The sequence below is a fragment of the Dermochelys coriacea genome, chromosome 5 (assembly GCF_009764565.3).
Source record: "Dermochelys coriacea isolate rDerCor1 chromosome 5, rDerCor1.pri.v4, whole genome shotgun sequence".
Taxonomy (NCBI): domain Eukaryota; kingdom Metazoa; phylum Chordata; order Testudines; family Dermochelyidae; genus Dermochelys; species Dermochelys coriacea.
This window is the reverse complement of record NC_050072.1, coordinates 121,624,364-121,648,526: the sequence shown is the minus strand read 5'-3', so window position 1 is coordinate 121,648,526 and position 24,163 is coordinate 121,624,364. Positions and strand designations below refer to the sequence as shown.

The 24,163-nt window shown below is 47.4% G+C and overlaps 1 protein-coding gene across 5 annotated transcripts in view; it reads left to right on the top strand.

Moving 5' to 3' along the window:
- ECPAS (Ecm29 proteasome adaptor and scaffold) overlaps window positions 1-22,485 on the top strand; it is a 95,225-nt gene extending 72,740 nt beyond the window's left edge. For 3 of the 5 annotated variants that reach the window (XM_038403192.2, XM_038403191.2, XM_038403193.2), the window contains 11 exons: window positions 200-291; window positions 401-467; window positions 775-966; window positions 7,805-8,013; window positions 8,934-8,977; window positions 10,081-10,273; window positions 11,064-11,202; window positions 11,921-12,026; window positions 12,216-12,304; window positions 18,445-18,516; window positions 19,575-22,485. In XM_038403192.2, coding sequence (XP_038259120.1) covers window positions 200-291; window positions 401-467; window positions 775-966; window positions 7,805-8,013; window positions 8,934-8,977; window positions 10,081-10,273; window positions 11,064-11,202; window positions 11,921-12,026; window positions 12,216-12,304; window positions 18,445-18,516; window positions 19,575-19,714 — 1,343 coding nt within the window. In that variant the 3' untranslated portion in view covers window positions 19,715-22,485. Of the gene's footprint in view, window positions 1-199; window positions 292-400; window positions 468-774; window positions 967-7,804; window positions 8,014-8,155; window positions 8,217-8,933; window positions 8,984-9,111; window positions 9,247-10,080; window positions 10,274-11,063; window positions 11,203-11,920; window positions 12,027-12,215; window positions 12,305-18,444; window positions 18,517-19,574 lie in introns of those variants that run through there. The other 2 variants (XM_043515367.1, XM_043515368.1) reach the window with 2 other exon arrangements.
- The last annotated feature ends 1,678 nt before the right edge of the window (window positions 22,486-24,163 follow it).

Below are 24,163 nucleotides of genomic sequence, written 5' to 3'. Positions count from 1 at the left end.
TCAATTTTGCGTGTTTACATGGGGCCAGATGGAGTTTTATCATCCTGTTAAAGGACACTTTTTCATGCATAATTAACAAACTAAAGAAAGCGACTGATGCAGAAACAGAAATGATGTAATAAAATTCAGGCACTCTAACCCATAGCAGTACTAGTCTAAGTTTGCGTTAGCAGAATCAATCCTGTCTCTTTTCAAACAGGCAAACTCATGAGTGCTTTACTCAGTGGGCTGACTGATCGCAACAGTGTGGTGCAGAAGTCTTTTGCATTTGCTATGGGGCATCTAGTTCGGGTGAGCTGGTGTCTCTTAATTGTATTTATTATATTGGTTTTTTGGGGAGGGGTATAGTTACGTGTTTTTAAATGATTTGAGTCTCTCTCTGACTTTTTTTTTTTTAAAGACCTCCCGGGATAGTAGCACTGAGAAACTACTGCAAAAGCTCAACAGCTGGTACATGGAGAAGGAAGGTATGTGATTTTTGGTGGTATTTCAGGCTTACCATATGATGCAGGGAACCAGCTCCTGGGTGTGGGAGATGCTGGTGAAGGCATGTTCTAGTATTATTCATCCCCATTCATGCAGTGCACTAATGTGTAAATTTACTAAATGAATAACTAATGGAAAACGTGATGCTGCTACTCTCCTATATACCCGTGTGACTCCTGCTTCCCCTGCTTCCGTGGAGTCACTCTGGATTCTCACCAGCGAGGGAGAGAAGTCTCTCTGGCTCCAAATGACCAAACTGTGTCATTGTTTTCTCCCCTTGTCCTTCAGAACCGATCTATAGGATAGGCTGTGCTTTAACTGTTCATGCCATCGGGCGCTACAGCCCGGATGTGTTGAAGAACCATGCCAAACAGGTCTTGTCTCTGGCATTTCTGGGCATGCATGAGGTCCCAGATGAAGAGAAAGGAGAGAAGGATGATTCTAATCTGTGGACTGAAGTGTGGCAGGAAAATGTACCTGGTAAGTTGACCGGGAGATCGGTAGACACTTGCTTGTTGCTGGGAAACTAGATGAAACATCATCCATAAGATATGCAAAAAATTTAACCTTTAATTCTAATTCGAGTGCTTGCTCATGTCCATTCCATGTTAGGTGTGTGTGTGTGTGTGCTCGCCACATGCACCAGTGCCAGAAGTTTTTCCCTCAGTGGTATCGGTCGTGGACCAGCTCTGGCGCCCCCTGGAGCGGTGCGCACATGCGGTATAAGGGGCGCCACCAGCTCCCCCCCACCCTCAGTTCCTTTTTGCCACCAGTGATGGTGCTGGAACGTCTGCTGCTTTGGCTAGCTTTTTGCTTTGTTCAGTGTGTCTCACAAACATTTTTTCCTGTAAAACAGTTGTATATAGTTAATAGTTACCCTTAGTGTTAGTTAGGGTGACCTGATTTTTATAGGGACAGTCCCCATTTTTGGGTCTTTTTCTTATCAACTCCAAGTCCCATCGACGCCCAAGGACCCGCAGGCAGCGCAGGAGATCCTGACGCTACCAGTGCCGCCCACACTGGCTCTGGTGGTACCCAAGCCCAAGGCTAAACCCACCTTGGGACCATTCGGCATGTCCCCGCCTCTGCGGCTCCACTCCCCATCGTGGGGGACGTCCTGCCAGCACTCGCCCGCACAGAGCCATCATGCCTCGGAAGGAGGGAGGCAGGCTCAGAGAAGCCATCTTCGGTCTCCAGACCCTGGGCACCGACAGCAGGATTCAAGCTGCAGCTTGCCAGTGACCTGGCACAGACCTTCAGAGGCACGCACTCCGTGGAATGAGTGTTGAGACTGACCCTTCGTGTCTCCAATGCCTTGGCACTGATCACACGACCGATTTTGGTTGAGTGGGGTGGCTCAGTTCGGGGCTGCCCCCTGACCTGCCAGGACCGGGAAGAAGCGCCTCTTCCGCCCCCTCCCCCCCCCGCCCCACAGCCCAAGTGCTGCTGTGGGGAGAGAGAGTTGGGGGAAGTCCTGCACCCCAAACCCCTCATCCCCAGCCACACCCCACCCCAGCCAGAACCCTCACTTCCCCCCTATCTCCACCCTGCATGCCAGCCCTGAGCTTCTCATCCCCAGCCCCACCCTAGAGCCCACACTCCCAGCCAGAGTGTCACACATTACCTCCATATTGGTGCACGTAACAAAATTCAGTCCACACATGGATGGGAAAAATTAGAGGGCACACTGCTGCCAGGGTGGCTTTACCCCTGTATGAGGAGGTATCGAAAATTATTAATACCCTATGGCAAACCCCCTCCTCTCTGGCACTCATTTCAAAAAGAGCTGAGCACAAATATTTTGTGACAGCTAAAGGCCACGAGTATCTCTATACTCATCCGGCCCCATACACCCTCATAGTTGAGGCAGTTAACCAGAGGGAGAGGCAGGGTCAACCCAGGGCTATGCCCAAGAATAAAGACTCGAAGAGACTGGGTCTGTTTGGGCGAAAACTTGATTTGTCTTCCAGCCTTCAGTTGAGAGCGGCCAACCACCAAGCCCTCCTTAGCCGCTGCGACTACAACATGTGGCAGGCCATGGCCATATCCAAGGTTTCTCTGCCCGAAGAGTCCAGGAAGGAATTCCAGGTGATCCTTGAGGAGGGCATGGCTGTGGCCAGAGCAGCCCTCCAGGCAGCTTCGGACGCAGCGGACTCGATGGCTTGCACCATGGCCCTCTCCGTGCAGAGGGCATCCTGGCTGCTCCTCTCAGGTCCTGTCAACTGAGGCTCAGCAGTTGATGCAGGACCTCCCCTTCGACGGCCAGGCCCTGTTTGCAGAGCAGATGGACCAAAGCTGCATGGATGGAAAGACACCCGCACTACCCTGAAAACTCCAGGGCTGTACGTCCCTGGTCCAGCCTGTAAGTGGTTCAAACCACAGCCGTCTTAGGGTCAAGAGAGCCCACCGCGGCAGGAGCCACCCCACAAAAAGAGCAGGGGCTACAAACGCTGCCTGAGCCATCCACCTCCACCCTTTGCCCAATTGGGCTCGACCCGCAATAAGCAGGGGGGCAAGTGGGCATTTTCAGGGTGTGTCCGAAGGCAACCTACCAGACTATACCCCAGATCTCTTTCCTGCTGTTCTCCAACCACCTTTTCTTTTTTCCTCCCCGCATGGACCTCTATAACTTCGAACTGTTGGATCCTCAATACTGTGGTACAGGGTTATATCCTCCAGTTTCTTTCTAACCCCCCCTTCCCCATCCCTCTTCAGGGACACCTCTCACAAGAGTCTTCTTGCACAGGAGGTAGAAGGGTTGCCGCAGTTGGGTGCGGTGGAAAAGATTCCTCGTGAGTAGAGGAACAAAGGGTTCTATTCCCGGTTTTTTTAATCCCGAAGGCCAAGGGTGGTCTACGGCCCATCCTGAACCTGCAAAACCTGTACCTGAACCTGAACCTGCAAAACAAGTACCTGAAGAAGCTGAAGTTCTGCGTGGTCTCCCTGGCCTCAATCATCCTGTCCCTGGATCTGTGAGACTGGTATGCCACCCTCGAATTGAAGGACGCATATTTCCACATAGCGATCTTTCAAGGTCACAGACGCTTACTACGTTTCACAGTGGGATCCGACCACTATCAGTTTGCATTCCTCCCATTCAGTCTCGCGACAGCACCGAGGGTGTTCTCCAAGTGCATGTCGGTAATAGGCACTTACCTCAGACGTCGAGGTGTCCAGATCTACCTGTACCTCAACAACTGGCTCATCAAAGGCAGCTCGAAGACCCAAGTCCAAAGGGATGTTGCGGTGCTGCAGGCCATGTGCCGATCCCTGGTCCTGCTGGTAAATGACAAAAAATGGACGTTAGTTCTGGTTCAGAGGATGGAATTCATTGGAGTGGTGCTCAACTCTACCTGTGCCAGAGTGTTCCTGCCGCAGGAGAGCTTCCAAGCATTGGTGAACCTCATCGCGGGAGTCTCCGCATTCCCCTGACCACGGCCAGGGTTTGCCTGAACCTGTTGGGCCACATGGCAGCCTGCACCTACGTTGTCCCCCATGCCAGGCTCCGGATGCGGCCCTTACAGCAGTGACTGGCGACAGTCTATTCCCAGTCCAGAGATCACTTCGAAAAGGTCGTTACCATCACACTGATGATACTTACCTCGCTACAATGGTGAACCAACCCCAGGGCGATCCTGGAAGGAGTTCCATTTGACAGCCCTTCTCACATAATTGAGTTGATATCGAACGCCTTGGACTTCGGCTGGGGAGTGCATCTCGGGGGCCTCCAGATCCAGGGCATGTGGTCCCCAGAGGACATTGCACATAATCGTCAAAGAGCTCAGAGCAGTACACTTGGCCTGCGGAGTCTTTCTATCGCACCTGGCGGGCAAGGTGGTGAGAGTGTTGAAGGACAATACAGCCTTGATGTTCTACATCAACAGGCAGGGGGAAGCACGCTCTTTGGTGCTCTGCCAAGAGGCTCTCAGATTGTGGGATTTCTGCATTGACCACACGATCCACCTAGAAGCCTATCACCTTCCCGGTGTCAGGAACATGCTGGCAGATCGCCTCAGCAGGTCCTTTCTTTTGCTATGAGTGGTTGCTCCATCTAGAGGTAGCCCAGACACTGTTCCAGAGGTGGGGAACTCCCTGAGTGGACCTGTTCACCACCAGACAGAACAGGAAATGTCATCTCTTCTGTTCCCCGCAGGGCCTGGGCAAATGCTGCCTCTCTGACACCTTCCTCCTGTCATGGTCGGAGGAAACTGATGTACACGTTCCCTCTGATCCCACTCATCAGCAGAGTCCTGTCAAAGGTCAAGAGAGACAAGGCCGAAGTCATCATGGTCACCCCGGCGTGGCCAGCATTGGTTCAGCACACTGATGGACCTGGTGGTGGCCACTCCCTGGTCCCTTCCCGACTGACCACATCTGTTCTACCAGGATCACTGGCATCTCCTGCACCCCAGCCTCGCCCCCCTCCACCTTACAGCATGGATGTTGCGTGGTTGAACTCGGAGGAGCAGACCTGCTCTAACGTGATCCAGCACGTCCTCCTGGAAAGCAGGAAGCCTTCCACTAGAGCAACCTACCCGGCTAAGTGGACGAGGTTCTCCCACTGGGCATTTGAGCTTAGCATCTCCCTGTCGTGCTCCTTCTTACAATTTATCTTAATTACCTGCTCCATTTTAAGAACCAGGGGCTGGCCCTCTCTCTTCCATCAGAGTGCATCTTGCCGATATCTCCGCTTTTCACCCGCTGATCCAAGGTCAGATAGTGTTCTCACAAGACATGTCTGTCCAGTTCCTGAGAGGCCTCGAGAGACTCTTCCCACCGACGCAGGCGCCTGTCCCACAGTGGAACCTTAACTTGGCTCTTTCTAGGCTCACAGGCCAGCCCTTTGAACCTATCGGCTCCTGCTCCCTCTCCCACCAGTCATGGAAGGATGCATTCCTTGTGGCCATAACATCCACGAGGCGAGTGTCAGAGCTTAAAACCCTGACATCGGAGCCGCCATATACGGTATTCTACAAGGACAAAGTCCAGCTGTAACCCCATCTGGCCTTTCTGCCAAAGGTGGTGTCCTGATTAACATGGAAGGCAGACATATTCCTCCCAGTGTTTTGTCCCAAGCCACACACGGTTAGCGAGAAAAGGAGGCTGGACGTCAGAAGTTCCCTGGCGTTTTACCTGGAGCATACCAAGCTTTTCCGCAGGTTGACCCAGCTCTTCATCGCGACAGCAGACGGGTAAAGGGCCTTCTGGTGTCCTCACAGAGGATTTCCAACTGGATCACCTCTTGCATCCAGACTGTTACGAGCTGGCACACTCCTGCTGCTGATTATGAGGACCCACTTGACCAGAGCTCAGGCATCCTCGGCAGCCTTCCTGGCACACGTTCCCATCCAGGACATTTCCAGGACCGTGACGTGGTCTTTGGTTCACACGTTCACGGTGCATTATGCCATCACTCAGCAGGCCAGGGATGATGCTTGGTTCGGCAGGGCTATGTTGCAATCTACTCGTCCGTGAACTCCTACCCGGTGCCTCTGTTGGCACTGCTTGGGAGTCACCTAACGTGGAATGGACCTGAGCAAGCACTCGAAGAAGAAAAGACAGTTACGTTTTCCGTAACTGGTTTCAGAGTAGCAGCCGTGTTAGTCTGTATTTGCAAAAAGGAAAAGGAGTACTTGTGGCACCTTAGAGACTAACAAATTTATTTGAGCATAAGCTTTCGTGAGCTACAGCTCACTTCGTTACCTTTTTCTGTAACTGGTGTTCTTCGAGATGTGTTGCTCGTGTCCATTCCACAACCTGCCCTCCTTCCCCACGGTTGGAGTTTCCAGCAAGAAGGAACTGAGAGTTGGGAGAGCTGGCGGCATCCCTTATACCACGTCGTGTGTGCCGCTCCAGGGGGTGCCAGAGCTGTCCACTGCGGATACCACTGAGGGAAAAACTTCCGGCACCAGTATGTGGCAAGCACACACACCTCATGTGGAATGGACTTGAGCAACACATCTTGAACACCAGTTTCGGAAAAAGGTAACTGTCTTTTCTGCAGAAAATTTGTGAAAAGTGTGGGAAAATTTGCAGGGTTATTTTTAACCAGTTGATATCAAATGCATGAAAACACTAATATTGTATCTTTAGGGGCCAGTTTTTAATAGGATTTGCTGGTCACCCTAACTATGCTTTTTTAATTTAACTTTTTTTATTTTAAAACCAAATCTTCCTTTCCTATCAGAGACTCTGCCCACCTTTTGCACTTTCCAGATATTGTAGGGAGGGTTGGGTGACAAGATGGCTTCAGTGGGAGTTGCTAGGTGCCAATGCTTGTTTTAAAAATAAATAAAATAAAAAAAATTCAAGCCGCTTATTTAGGTGCTTAAATCAGGATGTAGGCTATCTATCACCTTTTTATCAAGAAGGATGACGCAATGATTACGGCTGTAGCCTCGGGTCTGGAAGATGCCTGTTTAGTTCCCTGCTCTCTCCCACACAAAACCTGTGTGACCTTGGGCAAGTCACTTAGCTTTTTTGTGCCTCAGTTTCTCATATGCAAGGACAACATGTGATAGATATACATGAATTACAGGTTGTGAGGTGCTGGATGCTATTGCAATGGGGGATACCTTAGATACTTTTGAAAATCTCAGCCCCAGCATTCAAAAGCTTCATGGAATGAAATTTGCTCTCTCTGGAGGTACTGATGTAGGGAGGGGTATTAAGACTGATGCCCAGTGCCTGTGCTAGCCTGATTGAAATTGGAGATCTCTTTTGGTTTGGGGTCTAGTAGGTGGTGCTCAGAGTATTAACTCCAAAGAGTGGGTGTTACCCAATAGGAGGGCTCTAGATACCAGTTTCAACAGCTTTATGTCCTGGGATGAAGGTCGATGCAGCTGTGTAATTTGCCCCCTTGTGAGTGACTTGCTAGCTCTTTCTCTGCTGTTTAGTGATCTGGTTTCAAAAGTCCCAACCAGTCAGTAGGTTACTGTTGCAGACCTCTTCCCCAGGACCTGAGGCACTGCAGCCATCAAACTTAGTAAGGGATATGGTTTTTGAAGAAAAATAAAATGTCCCTGGAAATTGACAAGAGAAATACCCCAATCCTCACAAGGTCAAGGGATGGAGATTGGCTCTCCTGTTCAATTGTGTATTAAAGACCCTCTTAAATCAGTTCTGAAGGATTTAGCAAACATGGTGAGGAAGAGCTGAAATGACTCCCAGTTACTTGGCCATATGATAAGTCATCTGGAGGTTACTGTGGTGACTCAGCTCACAGCCAGAAGAAGAGAATCCTTTTACTGCTTGAGGATCAGCTTTTTGTTCCTTTGATGTCCTAAAATTACAGCTTTTCTCTGTGTTTGATACACAGGCACTTACGGTGGCATTAGATTGTATATGCAGGAGTTGATCGCCATTACCCAGAAGGCTCTGCAGTCCCCGTCTTGGAAGATGAAAGCCCAGGGAGCGGCTGCCATGGCATCTATTGCCAAACAAACTGGTTCCCTGGTGCCGCCCCATCTGGGAATGGTGGTTGGTGCATTGTTGCAAGGTCTGTCGGGAAGAACATGGACAGGAAAGGTAAAGAAACAAGTGGGGCCAAGTGGATTGAGAGAGGCTCAGGTGATCAGTCCCTTAGCCCAGAAATGGAACATAGCAAGCCATAAACATTCCCATTCCTGCAGGGAGTGTGATTCCAAATGTATCTTGCTTTGGTTGATAGACACTTCCTGTCCTGTGTGTTCCTGTGATACAAAGAGGGGCATTGAGGTTTTCTGGCCCAGGTATGTGGCTGTTTAATAGATAAGATACCCAAACTGCTTTAAGAAAAGCAGTATTTGTGGCACCTTAGAGACTAACAAATTTATTAGAGCATAAGCTTTCGTGAGCTACAGCTCACTTCATCGGATGCATTTGGTGGAACTGCGTTGTTTCCTGTTTGATTTAGAGTGAGAGGGACTTGTGCATGTTTTTAAATGATGAGGCATGGAACCAGAGTAACTAAAGGTGGTGGAAATGGGAAAACTCTATCTATGCCCAGTCGGTAATGGAAATAAGTGCACCAAGTAGCATATGTAAGCACATAGAGTTAAAAAAAACAAAACAAAGCTTAATGTAAATGAGAATCTGGTTCTTCAGACTACTTTCTATTCCTCTGGCAGCGCGCATTTAGACACGCTATAAGGCCGGCTTCGCAGCCAGGACAGTGTGAGTGAGAACCCGGCCGTGTCATGTTTTTGGAATGTAGGCATCTAGTCAGCTAGTTTTCCGTGGGAAGAATGAGTGATTGGGGAGGATGAGACTAAAACAGTGCAGTTTATAGTGGCGTGATGGAAAGAATGTGCCCCCTTTAGAGGTGAGTGGCATTTGGATGCTTCTGCAGCATCTGAGTCTGAGCCACAGAGTTAGGGATACCAATGAAAACTGTGCAGGAGGAAAGCACTGTCTCACTGTGAAGTTGTTCTCATGAGCACGTCTCGCTTTTGTTTTAATGCTCACAGGAGGAGCTGCTGAAAGCTATCGCCAGCGTTGTCTCTGCATGCAGGTAACCGTCGCTATAGCGAAGGCATTGTTCAAACAGATTCCCTGCACCTTTTTATGCATGGCCACTGCCTTTTCCTGTCCTGAGAGGAGAATTCATTGCCCCCTGCTCTTTCCAGGGAGAAGTAGGAGGTCATAGGAACTGGATGCCACCCTAATCTTCCCCGGACATAGACTCTCTATCTCCTCTCCCCTCTGATCTCAGGCTGGGGGCTGTTGGGCAGAAGCCGGAGTTGGCAGCAGAGCTCCTCAGTGGATGTAGGGACAGGATGGGAGAAGTGGGATGGTGAAGGTGGGGAATGGATGGGCGAGTGGATTACAGGGGTGGGAAAGACGGAGGGGGGATGGAGGAGGAAATGACATGAGGGTTGTATTGAAAGTGTGAGGAGGAAGAACACAGGAAGTGGGAAAAGTGTGAGGAAGAAGAAGGGAAGAGGGAACAACAGATACTGCAAGACTGAGGAAGAGCTCAGGAACAGAAATGTACTTATGGGAAGGAAGGGAGAGCGAATGAAGCCACAGAGAGTGAAACATTGCCCTTAGAATGGAGGTGTATGTATGCTGGTGAATGCTGGGAGAAGGATTTCCCTGCCTCTGGTGGAGATTTGCACACTCTGGAGCTAACAGGCTTACTTTCGTTCACATTTTTCCTATTTGCAAATGCCCTAGACTCCACCAAATGACAAGGAACCCCTCCCTCTTTGAGAAAAACTTCCCAGAGGAGAGTGCCATTAGGACGCACCTCCAAGGGCCGCATCTTCTTCTGTCAAATTACTGGATATTTTTGGGGATGGCCAGAAGATCTTGTCTAGAGCACTGTGAACCAGCCATGCCCCTTAGGCCTAGAAAAGGGCCCAATCAGGCTCTGAGTTCTTCATTGGCACCAGTAAGACTCTGTGTGTGTGTGTGTGTGTGTGTGTGTGTGTGTGTGTGTGTGTAATCCATTTTATTTAATCTGTATTAAAATAAAAAGGATGGAAAGTCTGTGAATTGTGTCAGTAAAGGATGTGGGGTCCTGGGTTCGAGGTGTCGGAGCTACTTACTTAACAAACAGCCTCGGAGGGGTGTAACTTGTGTTTGACCTTCCATGTGCTTCTGGTGTTTCAGTGCAGAGTTGCAGATGTCTGTGCCTAATCAGCCCAGCATCAATGATGTTGTCCAGGCTGTCCTGAAAGAGTGTCGCAAAGAGAACCTCAAGTACAAGATGGTAGCTCTCAGATGTATGGCAGACGTGCTGAAAGCGACAAAGGAAGACCGGTTCCAGGAGCTGGCGGACATCGTCTTTCCGATGATAAAGAAGGTGACGCTTCAGCTTTTTGATTTACTTTGTTTTGAAAACCAGCTGGTGGTGGTAGGCCTGCCCAGGTGAAGTCATGTCCATGGGGCTCTTTCTCCTCAGGGCTGATGGTTTAAAAAGCTCTCCCCATTCAGACCGGTCCAGTACAGGTGTGAACGTCTCCCACTTGTAATCTCACAAGGTTTTCCTTATCCCCACTTTTTTGATTTGTCTAGACTTAGTTTCACTGGAAGGGCAAGGGGCTAAAACGGAGTTCTGTGTGGTTTCCAGCGTACGGTGTGGTGCTTCTCCAGAAAGACGTTAAAGCCCAAGTCCCTGGCTGCTCTGGTGGAAACTAAAGATCCCATGACACTGTCTCAAACCACAGGGATTTGCCCACTGTGTTTTCATAGCGTTTCTCCTCCAAACCCACTGTTGCGCAGTGCGATGTCTGCTGGTTGCACTCCCCCATCTGAATCCTGAAGTGTGATTTTCCCCCCCCCCCCCCCAAGTGCTGAGTATCTGCAGGTTGGGCTGAAGTCAATGGGAACTACAAACATGCTGCACCTCTGAAAATTAGGCCCTGTGTTGTTAAAGCGCTTTGGGGTCCTTCTGGAGGAAAGACTGCATAGAAATTAATAACATTTCTGTAGCTTTTCCTGATGGAAACAGAACGTCAGTGAATTGAGGTTCTCTAACTGTGTGGTGTGGGTGGATTATATAATGACTAGATACCAGGGCTGTTTGTTAGGAAAGCGTCCTGTGGAATAAACAAAGCGTAATATCCTTCCCCCCGTTATTGTTACCTCTCCAGAATTCTCATGAGAGCGTAGGAGCCGGTTCACCAAAGAATGATGACGAGAACGAAAAAGAAAAGGAGCTTCAGATGGAATCTCTGCTCTGTGCCTTTGAGAGTTTGGGCAAGGCCTGGCCTAGGAATCTGGAGACGCAGCGTAAGTTGGATCAGACAAATAATTAGTAAAGCTGGCAGTGTGTGGATCAAAGAGCATTTGCTTAAAAAAGGGACTCAACTAGAAAGCACGTTGAGGGATGCGGAGGAATGGGCTTTCAAGGGCCAATTGCTTGAGCAGTGGGGTCAGTTGATGCAATCCTGGCAGTAATTTATGGTAACTGGGGAAGATGCTCTGTCTTTTGCAGTCCAACAAATGTACACTGCATAGTCTGTCTTTGCCCAGGCAGACCCCTGAAGAGTCCTTACAAGTGCACTCAGTGCCATACACCAAGCTGTTTTGAAGGCATAGAGTGATGTGATGGGACGTGTAGGCCAATGTTTTCTAACTGGGGGTGCCTGAAGCAAGACACCTAAATAAGTGGTCTGGTTTTCCCAGATGCTGAGCACGCACTGTTTCCACTAATGTCAATAGGAACTTCGGGGGCTCAGCATCTCTGAATGATCAGGCCCTTTTTTAGTGAGATGACAGAATGTGGATTTAGTTGCCTGTGATTAAGCCTCCATGTATGACAGTGTTGCCCTGTCAGGATCAACCAGGGTTTCAGGGTCCTTTGTGGGAGGAGGATGTTCTGAGCTCCTTGCAGTGACTGATCTAATGTGGAGCATGGGCATAGACAGCGATATTAGTGTGAAGTAGGGAAAGTTCACGTCTGCCTTCCCTTTATTAATGTAATGCCACCCTAATTTGTTGTTTTCAGGCTGCTATTGGCAAGAGCTGTGCAAATTAATGTGTGAGCGTCTGAAACTCAGTACGTGGAAAGTGCAGCTTGGAGTGCTACAGGCCATGAACGCCTATTTTCAAGGGTAATTTTCCTGCTTGTACTTCACTTTTATTTCCTGCCTTTGCTCAGGCATTTCAGTCCTTTTCATGAAATTGTGACAAATGCACTATTACGTTGGCTGTAATGATTCCTCAGAGTCAGCCAAGCAGATCCGTAGAGTGGCTTGCTTCCTTCGGCACAACGAGTCTCACACTGCTTTTAAATTTGCTAGGTTAATGCTCTTTGAAGAGGCGCACTCAGACCCCGGGGCTTTGACAGAAATCCTGTTGGAAACCTGCTCATCTATTACACACTCGTTAGGTAAATATATTTTTCCCAGCAGGTGGCTGGTGATGAACAGCTTGTTTAAATGCTTGTCTTCTGGGAGTGGCTGGTGGATGTATTTGAATCTCTCTCTCTGGACACGTTCAGTGAAGTGTAATCTGTAGCATTATCGCCCACAACCTTGAGTTCCCTTTAATCTCCCTCCCTTGGATTGGCTGTTGAAGACAGTATTGCCCATGACGCTTTGACCGGAAGTGTCAGACTCCTTTAGAGCAGGAACACCCTTTCCTCTCCACTAGTAAATACTTTGATTTTGGAGGTGGTAGATTTCTGTGTGGCTCCTCCAGGACTGTACTTTCTACGATTCCATAACTTCCGCCTTAAGAGTTCTCCTTGCAGAAGATGAGTCACGTAGGACTGGAAAACTGAATGAAACGTAATTTTCCCAGTCTCTTAATTCAGACTTTTTATAGCTCTGCCAAGTTCACACCTGAAACAATAGCCCATATTTATCTCTGGTGTAGTTCCCTCAAAGTCCATGGAGTTGTACCAGAGACTATTTTGGCCCTATATATCCTAGACAATGATCATGGATGGAAAATTTTTTACCCAAGAATTTCCTTTCTGCTAGCAGTGTCTCCCATAATTCTAATATGTCTGGGTTGCTCCTCTGCACTCTGCAGTTCCTGGAGGCAGTTCAAAGCTGCAGTGCAATGTGTGCTGGCCATCAGATGAGTCATTTCAAAGCTGTATAAAAAGTCACATGCAGTGTTGTTTAGCCTTGTTGGTCCCAGGATATTAGAGAGCCCAGGTGGATGAGGTAATATCTTTTATTGGACCAATTTCTGTTGGTGAGAGACAAGTTTTTGAGCTTACACAGAGCTCTTTTTCAGGTCTGGGAAATATCACAGCTAAATACAAGGCAGAACTGATTGTTTAGCAGGAGTTAATACATATTTCAAGGGACCATTCAAGGAAAAGTGGCCCATTAACGCACTTCTCCAGTCATAAGGGGGCGGGGAAGAAGCTAGAGAGTGGGGTAGTTTAGTGGGTTATAGATGTAATAAGCCATAAATCCACTGTGTTTATTCAGTTCGGGATTTTTCATGTCAAAGTTATGAAGTTAAGCTTAAAAGTCAAGCACTAAAAATTATGGCTTCCATTCTCCTGTCCGTTAGGTCCTTAGGGAAGAATTCCCCTTCTTTAGGAATAACCATGTCCCTCGCTAGGGAGGTTACTGTGGCATTGGGTCTTTTGGGCTTCAGTGAGAGCATTCTCTGGTTCTTGCAGCTAATAGAACCGAAGGTCGTGATCACTGCTACATTTAACCTGGTCAGACTTGTCCCCAATTATGCCTTCTGAAGAAGGAGCGCAGGGGACTTGCTGCCTCGGGGGAGGATTTGGAGGGAAGGTATTTGCTTTTAGGCTCATCCTCAGAAGCCTGCTCAGGTTTGATCTGGACTGTGGCCACAACCTTTTTTGCACATGGCCTCAGAGGGGAAAAAAAAATTGTTGCATTTTTTCCAAGTCTTGCGCAGATTTGGAGCCCGAAGCTCTCCTTCCTCGCAGAGGAATCATAGAATCATAGAATCATAGAATATCAGGGTTGGAAGGGACCCCAGAAGGTCATCTAGTCCAACCCCCTGCTCAAAGCAGGACCAAGTCCCAGTTAAATCATCCTAGCCAGGGCTTTGTCAAGCCTGACCTTAAAAACCTCTAAGGAAGGAGATTCTACCACCTCCCTAGGTAACGCATTCCAGTGTTTCACCACCCTCTTAGTGAAAAAGTTTTTCCTAATATCCAATCTAAACCTCCCCCATTGCAACTTGAGACCATTACTCCTCGTTCTGTCATCTGCTACCATTGAGAACAGTCTAGAGCCATCCTCTTTGAAACCCCCTTTCAGGTAGTTGAAAGCAGCTATCAAATCCCCCCTCATTCTTCTCTTCTGCAGACTAAACAATCCCAGCTCCCTCAGCCTCTCCTCATAAGTCATGTGCTCTAGACCCCTAATCATTTTTGTTGCCCTTCGCTGTACTCTTTCCAATTTATCCACATCCTTCTTGTAGTGTGGGGCCCAAAACTGGACACAGTACTCCAGATGAGGCCTCACCAGTGTCGAATAGAGGGGAACGATCACGTCCCTCGATCTGCTCGCTATGCCCCTACTTATACATCCCAAAATGCCATTGGCCTTCTTGGCAACAAGGGCACACTGCTGACTCATATCCAGCTTCTCGTCCACTGTCACCCCTAGGTCCTTTTCCGCAGAACTGCTGCCGAGCCATTCGGTCCCTAGTCTGTAGCGGTGCATTGGATTCTTCCATCCTAAGTGCAGGACCCTGCACTTATCCTTATTGAACCTCATTAGATTTCTTTTGGCCCAATCCTCCAATTTGTCTAGGTCCTTCTGTATCCTATCCCTCCCCTCCAGCGTATCTACCACTCCTCCCAGTTTAGTATCATCCGCAAATTTGCTGAGAGTGCAATCCACACCATCCTCCAGATCATTTATGAAGATATTGAACAAAACGGGCCCCAGGACCGACCCCTGGGGCACTCCACTTGACACCGGCTGCCAACTAGACATGGAGCCATTGATCACTACCCGTTGAGCCCGACAATCTAGCCAGCTTTCTACCCACCTTATAGTGCATTCATCCAGCCCATACTTCCTTAACTTGCTGACAAGAATGCTGTGGGAGACCGTGTCAAAAGCTTTGCTAAAGTCAAGAAACAATACATCCACTGCTTTCCCTTCATCCACAGAACCAGTAATCTCATCATAAAAGGCGATTAGATCAGTCAGGCATGACCTTCCCTTGGTGAATCCATGCTGACTGTTCCTGATCACTTTCCTCTCCTCTAAGTGCTTCAGGATTGATTCTTTGAGGACCTGCTCCATGATTTTTCCAGGGACTGAGGTGAGGCTGACCGGCCTGTAGTTCCCAGGATCCTCCTTCTTCCCTTTTTTAAAGATGGGCACTACATTAGCCTTTTTCCAGTCATCCGGGACTTCCCCTGTTCGCCACGAGTTTTCAAAGATAATGGCCAAGGGCTCTGCAATCACAGCCGCCAATTCCCTCAGCACTCTCGGATGCAATTCGTCCGGCCCCATGGACTTGTGCACGTCCAGCTTTTCTAAATAGTCCCTAACCACCTCTATCTCTACAGAGGGCTGGCCATCTCTTCCCCATTTTGTGATGCCCAGCACAGCAGTCTGGGAGCTGACCTTGTTAGTGAAAACAGAGGCAAAAAAAGCATTGAGTACATTAGCTTTTTCCACATCCTCTGTCACTAGCTTGCCTCCCTCATTCAGTAAGGGGCCCACACTTTCCTTGGCTTTCTTCTTGTTGCCAACATACCTGAAGAAACCCTTCTTGTTACTCTTGACATCTCTTGCTAGCTGCAGCTCCAGGTGCGATTTGGCCCTCCTGATATCTTTCCTACATGACCGAGCAATATTTTTATACTCTTCCCTGGTCATATGTCCAACCTTCCACTTCTTGTAAGCTTCTTTTTTATGTTTAAGATCCGCTAGGATTTCACCATTAAGCCAAGCTGGTCGCCTGCCATATTTACTATTCTTTCGACTCATCGGGATGGTTTGTCCCTGTAACCTCAACAGGGATTCCTTGAAATACAGCCAGCTCTCCTGGACTCCCTTCCCTTTCATGTTAGTCCCCCAGGGGATCCTGGCCATCTGTTCCCTGAGGGAGTCAAAGTCTGCTTTCCTGAAGTCCAGGGTCCGTATCCTGCTGCTTACCTTTCTTCCCTGCGTCAGGATCCTGAACTCAACCAACTCATGGTCACTGCCTCCCAGATTCCCATCCACTTTTGCTTCCCCCACTAATTCTACCCGGTTTGTGAGCAGCAGGTCAAGAAAAGCGCTCCCCCTAGTTGGCTCCCCTAGCACTTGCACCAGGAAATTGTCCCCTACGCTTTCCAAAAACTTCCTGGATTGTCTATGCACCGCTGTATTGCTCTCCCAGCAGATATCAGGAAAATTAAAGTCACCCATGAGAATCAGGGCATGCGATCTAGTAGCTTCCGTGAGTTGCCGGAAGAAAGCCTCATCCACCTCATCCCCCTGGTCCGGTGGTCTATAGCAGACTCCCACCATGACATCACTCTTGTTGCACACACTTCTAAACTTAATCCAGAGACACTCAGGTTTTTCCACAGTTTCGTACCGGAGCTCTGAGCAGTCATACTGCTCCCTTACATACAGTGCTACTCCCCCACCTTTTCTGCCCTGCCTGTCCTTCCTGAACAGTTTATAACCATCCATGACTGTACTCCAGTCATGTGAGTTATCCCACCAAGTCTCTGTTATTCCAATCACGTCATAATTCCTTGACATCACCAGGACCTCCAGTTCTCCCTGCTTGTTTCCAAGGCTTTGTGCATTTGTATATAAGCACTTGAGATCACCTGTTGATCGCCCCTCATTCTCAGTATGAGGCAGGAATTCTCAGTATGAGGAGGAACAGTCTGACTTGGAGGAGGTGTCTCTTCTGGATTATTTTGTTCTTTTTCCTCTCACTTTTTATTCCTTTTGGACTTTTTTGACTTTTTGGCGAGATTTGCTGGAGATGGTGACCAGAGTGCAACCCAGATGTGGCTTGCTTTGTGCGGAGCCTGGAGAAATTTCTCCCTGGCTGTGTGCTCCTTCAGGATCCCATTCTTCTTGAGCAGGAGATGGGATCGTGTTATCTCCATTTTCTGACTCGAACTGCAGGTGGCGGGAAGGCTGGATATAAGCCCTGAGGGTGCTCAAGGCCCATTCCCAGATTTACCCCGGGTCATCTGGATGAAGTCCTCCTCAGAGCCTCTCCCTGTTCTGCCCTGGGTCTCCTGGTCAGGCTTTTTGGGGTGGAGTCGTGGGGAGAGGTCCCAACTTGCCTGTCTGACTCAAAGCCTCACGCCCATGCAGGCTCTAGGGTTGGTTGCATGGGAGGAGGCTGGGCATAATTTGCCCTCTGCTGATCCTGGGAAGGCTCCCTCATGGGCAGAGCACCATTCGGATCTCACCTGGCATTTGTGCAGCTGCTGTGCCATGCCAGAAGGGGGCAAAGGAGCTCAGCAGGAAGGCATTGCAGTGGAGGCTCCAGGGGCTGGAGCTGCACAGACCCCCACCAAGGAAGAAGGAGGGAGGCTTGAGATCAGAGAAAAGGCTCACAGCTGCCTGGAAAGGGCAGTAAACAATAAAGAGACGGGAGCAAATGAACTGTCACTTCACTGCTGCAGAGGTAGGAGATCTGGCAGCAAGTGGGAGGAGGGGGCATCCCAGCCGTGAAGCACCTCCAGGACCTGCGGAGTGAAGGGGAGCAGCCCCTTCCCAGACCTCTCAGAATGGTGGGAGATGATGTGCAGCAAAAAGAAACCAGAGATGCAAGTCTGTGGTGCACCTTTTAAGAGAGGCCATGTTTGTGCCCTCCCAGTCCTGCTATGCTCCCAACACGCCTCTCCTGCACCCAACCCCATGGCCAAGGAAGGAGCCCTAAGGCTGTCTGCAGTGCCTGTGTTAGGGAATCGTTCCCTGGGCAGATATAGGGCTCTTAGGGCCCCTTTATGCCACTTCCGTCCTTTTATGTGGCTCAAAGGGACTGGTGGGGGGGATAAGGATGTCACCCCAGGGGCAGAGGACCATGGAAGTGCTTGTGCAAGTTATGGTCACAGGAAAACAACCTGGTCTCTGGTGACTTTGGGTGAAAGCCCATATAACCTAACCTAATATCCTATTGGTTTAGGAAATACCTGGATGGTTATTTTAAGCATTGCCAAGCCACAAGTTTATTGACAGGAGATTCCTCTACATAAAGAGTTGTTGTTTCTCAAGGGCTCTGATGTAGGAATATGACTGTACTAAAATTTCACCAGCTTTGTTAGCCTCCAATTCCTCTTTAACACGTGGAACGGTTGCACTGTGGGTACTGTACCAGAAGGCTGTGCATGATGCTTTTCTAACATGGTGGGGGAGTCTGTGTATTTGCAGACTCTCTGCTATTAATACACCTGACTCTCTGTGGGGATTTCTGAGATGGCCATATGATGGACAGAAGTGTTTGGAGCTACAAAAGCTAAAGTACTTTGTGGCAACAAATGGCTAAAGCTGTATTTGTGCCACTGATGTATACTCCGCTTTGAAAGTTGGATGCATTCTTTCTCCATAGAAAATAGGAGCTACACCTCCATCAGAACAGAAGCGTTGTCTGTGATAGAACTGCTGCTCACCAGACTTAAAGGTGAGGTTCTTTGTCTGCTTATCATGTGGAAGATCCGAGTCTGAGATTCTAGCTCAGTGTGTGGCCCCAAGGCCTGGAAGGGCAGAGAAGGTGATGCATTTTGTTTCTCTGCATTTACTCTGCTGGGTGATTTAGGAGCAATGTTGACCTGCTGCATGTAGCCCTTCTCACCTGGAAGGACAGCGCAGCACTGACATGGGATGGAGGCAGGAAAAGTGGGAGGGAGAAATTCTGAGTTATGGTTGGAGAAGCTGTGGCTGAATCCAAGGTTGGGAATACAAGGTACACCCCGTTCGGTGTGAGAAGCCTTCAAGACGGAGAGTTAGGTGGAGAAAGCACAGGCCTGGGCGTCAGGGTATTGAGGTTCTTTCTCCAGCTCTGTCTCAGACTCAAGGTGCCAGATTTTGCATTGTGCTCTGGCCCTTCTGTGCTGCTCCATGGCTGGCGTTGGTGGAAATGCTGCCTGCCCCCTGGAGGGATGGAGGAGGCTTTGCTGATGCAGGAAGTGCTTCTCCTCCTCTTTTAGCACCTGTGCTGAATTTAGCCTCTCAGTTTGGGGTTCCATCCCCTTTAAGGCCTAAACAGGTGTGTTCCTTCAAGTGTCCTACATGGCTGCAATTGCTCTTTAACTTTCTCCTGTGAGCCTTTAGGTTCCTGCTCTAGCTCCATGTGTCTCCTTTAGTGGAAGAGGGCTGTGTATTCCTTTTTCCTGCCGCTCTTCTGGCTTCTCTGTGATTCACTTGGAGCAACCATGAAGTGAGAAAGAAATGCTCCCCAAGCCCTTCTTTCCCTCATGCTGAGCACTGTGAACCACATTTAGCCAGGCCTTGGTAGGCACAGCTCCTGTTGAAGTCGATGGGACTTGCATCTGTGTAAGGCAGGCTGAATTTGCCCCATATGGTTGATAATCCTGCAGGATCTCCTCCCTGAATAGCGATTTGGATCATACGTAGAACTCGAAGCGGTTCCTGTTTTACAATGTCCGGGGGCCTAGTTACTTTGCATCATTCTGGTATTCATTTGAAAATGCAGCCGCTTGTCTTCTTTTATCCACGCAGAGTCTAACCAATGGGACAGCCTGCCACTGGAAAGCAGAGAGCTCCTCATTGGCTCCCTTACTACCATGGTATTGGACAGCAGACCTGAGCTGCAAGAGAAAGCATCTTTTTTGAAGAAAACCCTTGAAAACCTTGACTAAATTGTAAAACACCAAGAGCAAAGTGCCATGTAAAACAAAAACAAGTGCAGTGTGATCTGAAAACCAAGTGGGGGAAAATGAAGATGAATCTGTAGCATGCATCATTCCTTGGCCAAAATAAAAAAATGCCTTAAATTCTGTTACCCATTAACTGTATTTTTACTGTTTTAAGCAGCTGGTTAGTAAACAACTTTTAAGTTGTGGAAAAAAATAGTTGTATCAGTAAATACCTCTAATGATCTGCCCTAAAAGACTTATAGATGTGTAACCTAAAAGAAGTATTAAGGGGAAGAAGCATCTGATTCTTAAAATAGGCAAAGGATGTAACTTAATTTACTCTAGATCCAAAATGCCCCTGTAAAGAATTGTTGAAGGTGGCTGAAGAACCAACAGCTCTGGAAAGTTTAAATGCTTATTTTCTTTTTACTGTACCTTGCATGTGGAGGTTTTAATACTTGGTGCCCAAATAGTGATTCTTTAAGTCTCTCCAGGAGATCGGGGGCAACTAATATTTGTATTAACAAGGGTTGAAATCCTGCCTCCATTAACAAGGGATGAATTCCCATTGACTTCACTGGGGGCAAAATTTCATCCCAGAACTCCCAGCTCACGGCTAGCCCAGTCTGGTCCTCCCTGGCACACGCTCCCACCCTTTGTGAAATGTGAAAGGCAGAATATTGTTGACTTATTTCCACCATCTCTGACTTCAGAGTGGATTTAGCAAATCCATGCCCCCCTTCATAGCTAATGGATCCCTGCCTCCCACATTTTAAACAACAATGATTTTCTCCAAAAGAATGCACATGAAAGAGCACTTTAATGAGTTATCTGGGGCTGAGGTGGTAAGACAGGACAGATAGGGAACACTGCTCTTCTCAAAGTTGTTTTGCATGACACTCCTTAACTGCAGCAAAAAATGACACTCTCCCCACCCCCAAACTTTTTCTAGAAAATGTTTTTCCAGAGTGTTCAGTTTGCCATGATGAAAATTTTTATAGTAGTAGTTTTTTTGTTTGTTTGTTTATTTTCATGTTTGTGACTCTGTTCTTGCTTTGGAAAGTTGTAACAATTTAGACTTCTCAATGTTTGTAACAAACTGAATAATCTATATCATCTGTCAGTTGCCAGCTCACACTGGTTTCTAGAAAATAATTTAATTTGCACTTAATAAGAGAGACCATATCTGCATTAACATGGAGTAAAAATTCTATTTGATTAAATGGCCATGCTACCCTGTCCCCCGCTCTTTCTCTTCTCAGACAAAAGGCATAAACCTGGATGCTGTGATGACAGGCTTTAGAAATGTAAAATGATCACTGTAACCTTAGCGTGGGTAGGGCATTGCTGTGCTGATTATGAAATAAAATCATGAGTGTTGGCAACCTCACAGCCATGGATTTCAGCAGAGAAAGTCTTGTCGTTTTCTTAGGGATTCCTTCCAGTCCCTTTCTGACTTAATCTACAGGGGCAGAGAATCTTGCAAATAACCTTGCCAACAATCATTGTTCCGGATTGCTGGCACAGTCAGGATTGAGTGTTCAGTACCTGCCTTTCCCTCAGGTCTGTGCTAGTTCACGTTCAATGGTTTTGCTACTGTATTAGTCTGATGTGGTACCTAGGGGAAGGGGCAGTGCAGTCCATACCCATCTGATCAGAAAATTTCAGCCAACGGTGGGGTAAGCCTCTTCATCTTATGGCACTTCTGTATCTGAAACCTCAGCAAGCGCTAACGCATCTCCTGTTAGCACATATTAGGCAATCCCTCAGTGCTGAGAGCTGGTGCTTAAACATTTGATCTATGACTTAGTGACAGGGAGCTGCTGTTTGTTTACATTGTTTGGATTACCAAGCACATCTGTAAGTTTTAAAAGCTTACTGGGCAAATCACTTGCATAAGATGGTACCATTTAAACAACTGGCCTATGAAATCTTTTCACAAGAGCTCATTTTTGTAGGAATGAGAATTCCCCTTGTTGCTTTGCTGTCGCAGTTGTTTGTCTGACTTGTTCTTTTTCAGATAGTTCAAAGCAACAGACAGTTACGGTAAACCAAGTGCTCCCAGTCTCTGAGCCCTTGATTTCAGCAGGGACATGTGTATTGAGGCAGTACCTAAGATTGTTATGTAGCTAGAGGTAGAGCAACTGGGCTAGCTGCCATATTCTGCTAGGGGTGTATAGTTCATAGAACAACAGGTTCTAGAAATTCTATTGACAGCTGGGGCCAGGATTATGGGGAAGCTGGAGATAGAGTATTTGAATCTCTGACTCATAAAGCAATATGTTTTTAACGATTAAAAGTACGGATTCAGAATTCTTCTAAAGCATGTGCCTATATACAGAACCTACCTGCACAGAAGTTGATATGAATTTAAACCAAGGTCTGAGGCCTGATTTCTAACCCCCTTTTCATTTATAAACTTGACAGGAAAAAAAACAAACAAACAGATGTGGCCTTCCTAGAGTTTTTCCTCTGAAAGTGATTGCACTATGTAAACCACACTGTACTTTGTCTGAGGTGGGCATTTCTTGTGCTGCTGAATGCTGCTTTGTATACCAAGAGTGAGGTGTGCAAGTCTGACACTAGCACTCGTTCTAACCTGCAAGCTCTTGCTTAAATGGATGTATATTAAGAAAAGTTTTCTAATGTTGCAAGGTCTCCATCGAATTCATTGCGATCTGTACTTGGATGTTGAAGTATGTAAATGGACTGATTGAAAGGAAACCCTCACACTTACCAAAAAGGTAACATTAAATAAAGGTGCATGACCTGTTCTTGGAAGCAACTGGTAATTTTTTCCCTATTGCTGTGTCAAAATTTCAACTATCCAGCACTTTCTAACCTTCAAAGTTAGCATTAATGTTATGCACTAGTCATATATGACTGGTGTCCTCCATCCCCAACCCCAAGGAGCAGTTCAAGCCACTGTCATCTTTCAGCTACTCCCAGAGAATATAAAAAGGTTTTATTTCAAATAGTGGCTTTGCTCCAAGCCATGGCCCCTTGAGCTGGGTTACTGCCAGTTAGTATAGACTGCATTGATGGCCATTTCTGGCCTGGTGGGGTCAGCAGAGTTGCATGAATGTCAGCAAAGGCAGGACTGGGCTGTGAGGCTGAAAGTTACATAATAAACAGTGTTCAAAAATCTCACCTCTTGAGCTATTTATCAAAGCCACCAAAGTGCACAGGAAACCCTCCCTGAAAATCTAGTGTACTATGCTGGGCAGCTCACTGCCCGAGCTTTGGTAAAGTGGAGAAACCATAAGGAATAGCAAGAGTTCACTAAGGCCTCGTTGGGGTGTGTTTTTCTTATGAAATAAAGTACACTGCACACACAACTGCACCTTATACAAATAAACTATAATCAATACCTACATGCACAGTGAGTGTGGTGTTGCAGTAATTATTAGGACTGTCAATCACAGTTAACTCACAATTACTCAAAAAAATGAATCCTGATTAATCACACTTGCAGTTAAGACTGATTGAAATTTATTAAATATGTTGGATGGTCTACATTTTCATATATATTGTATTCTGTGTTTAACTAAAATCAGTGTATAATTTTTGCTTAAATATTTGCACAGTAAAAATAAGAAATAGTATTTTTCTATTCACCTCAGACAAGTACTGTGGTACAATCTCTTTATCGTGAAAGTGCAACTTACAAATGTAGATTTTTTTTTTTGTTACATAACTGCACTCAAAAACAAAACAGTGTAAAACTTCAGAGCCTACAAGTCCACTCAGTCCTATGTCTCGTTCAGCCAATCACCGAGACAAACATTTGTTTACATTGACTGGAGATAATGCTGCTGGCTTCTTGTTTACAATGTCACCTGAAAGTTAGACCAGGTATTTGCATGGCACTTTTGTAGCTAGCATTGCAAGGTATTTACATGCCAGAGATGCTAAACATTCATAGGCCCCTGACATGTTTCCATGCTGATGACACTCATTTAAAAAAAGTGTTAATTGAATTTCTGACTGAACTCCTTGGGGGAGAATTGTATGTCCTCTGCTCTGCTATATATTTCCCACATTCTGCCATGTTTCCTGTTTTAGCAGTCTTGGATGATGACCTACCACATGTTCATTTTAAGAACACTTTCATGCAGAGTTGACAAAACAAGAAGGTACCAGTGAGAGATTTCTAAAGATAGTGACAGCACTCGACTCACAGTTTAAGAATCTGAGGGGGCCTTCCAAAATCTGAAAGGGATGAGGCGTGGCGCATGCTTTCAGGCGTCTTAAAAGAGAAATACTCAGACGTGGAAACTACAGAACCGGAACCACCAAAAAGGAAAAAATCAACCTTCTGCTGGTGGCACCTGACTCAGATAATGAAAATGAACATGCATCAATCTGCACTGCTTTGGATCATTATCAGCATGGATGCATGTCCCCTGGAATGGTGGTTGTAGCCTCAAGGGACATATGAATCGTTAGTGC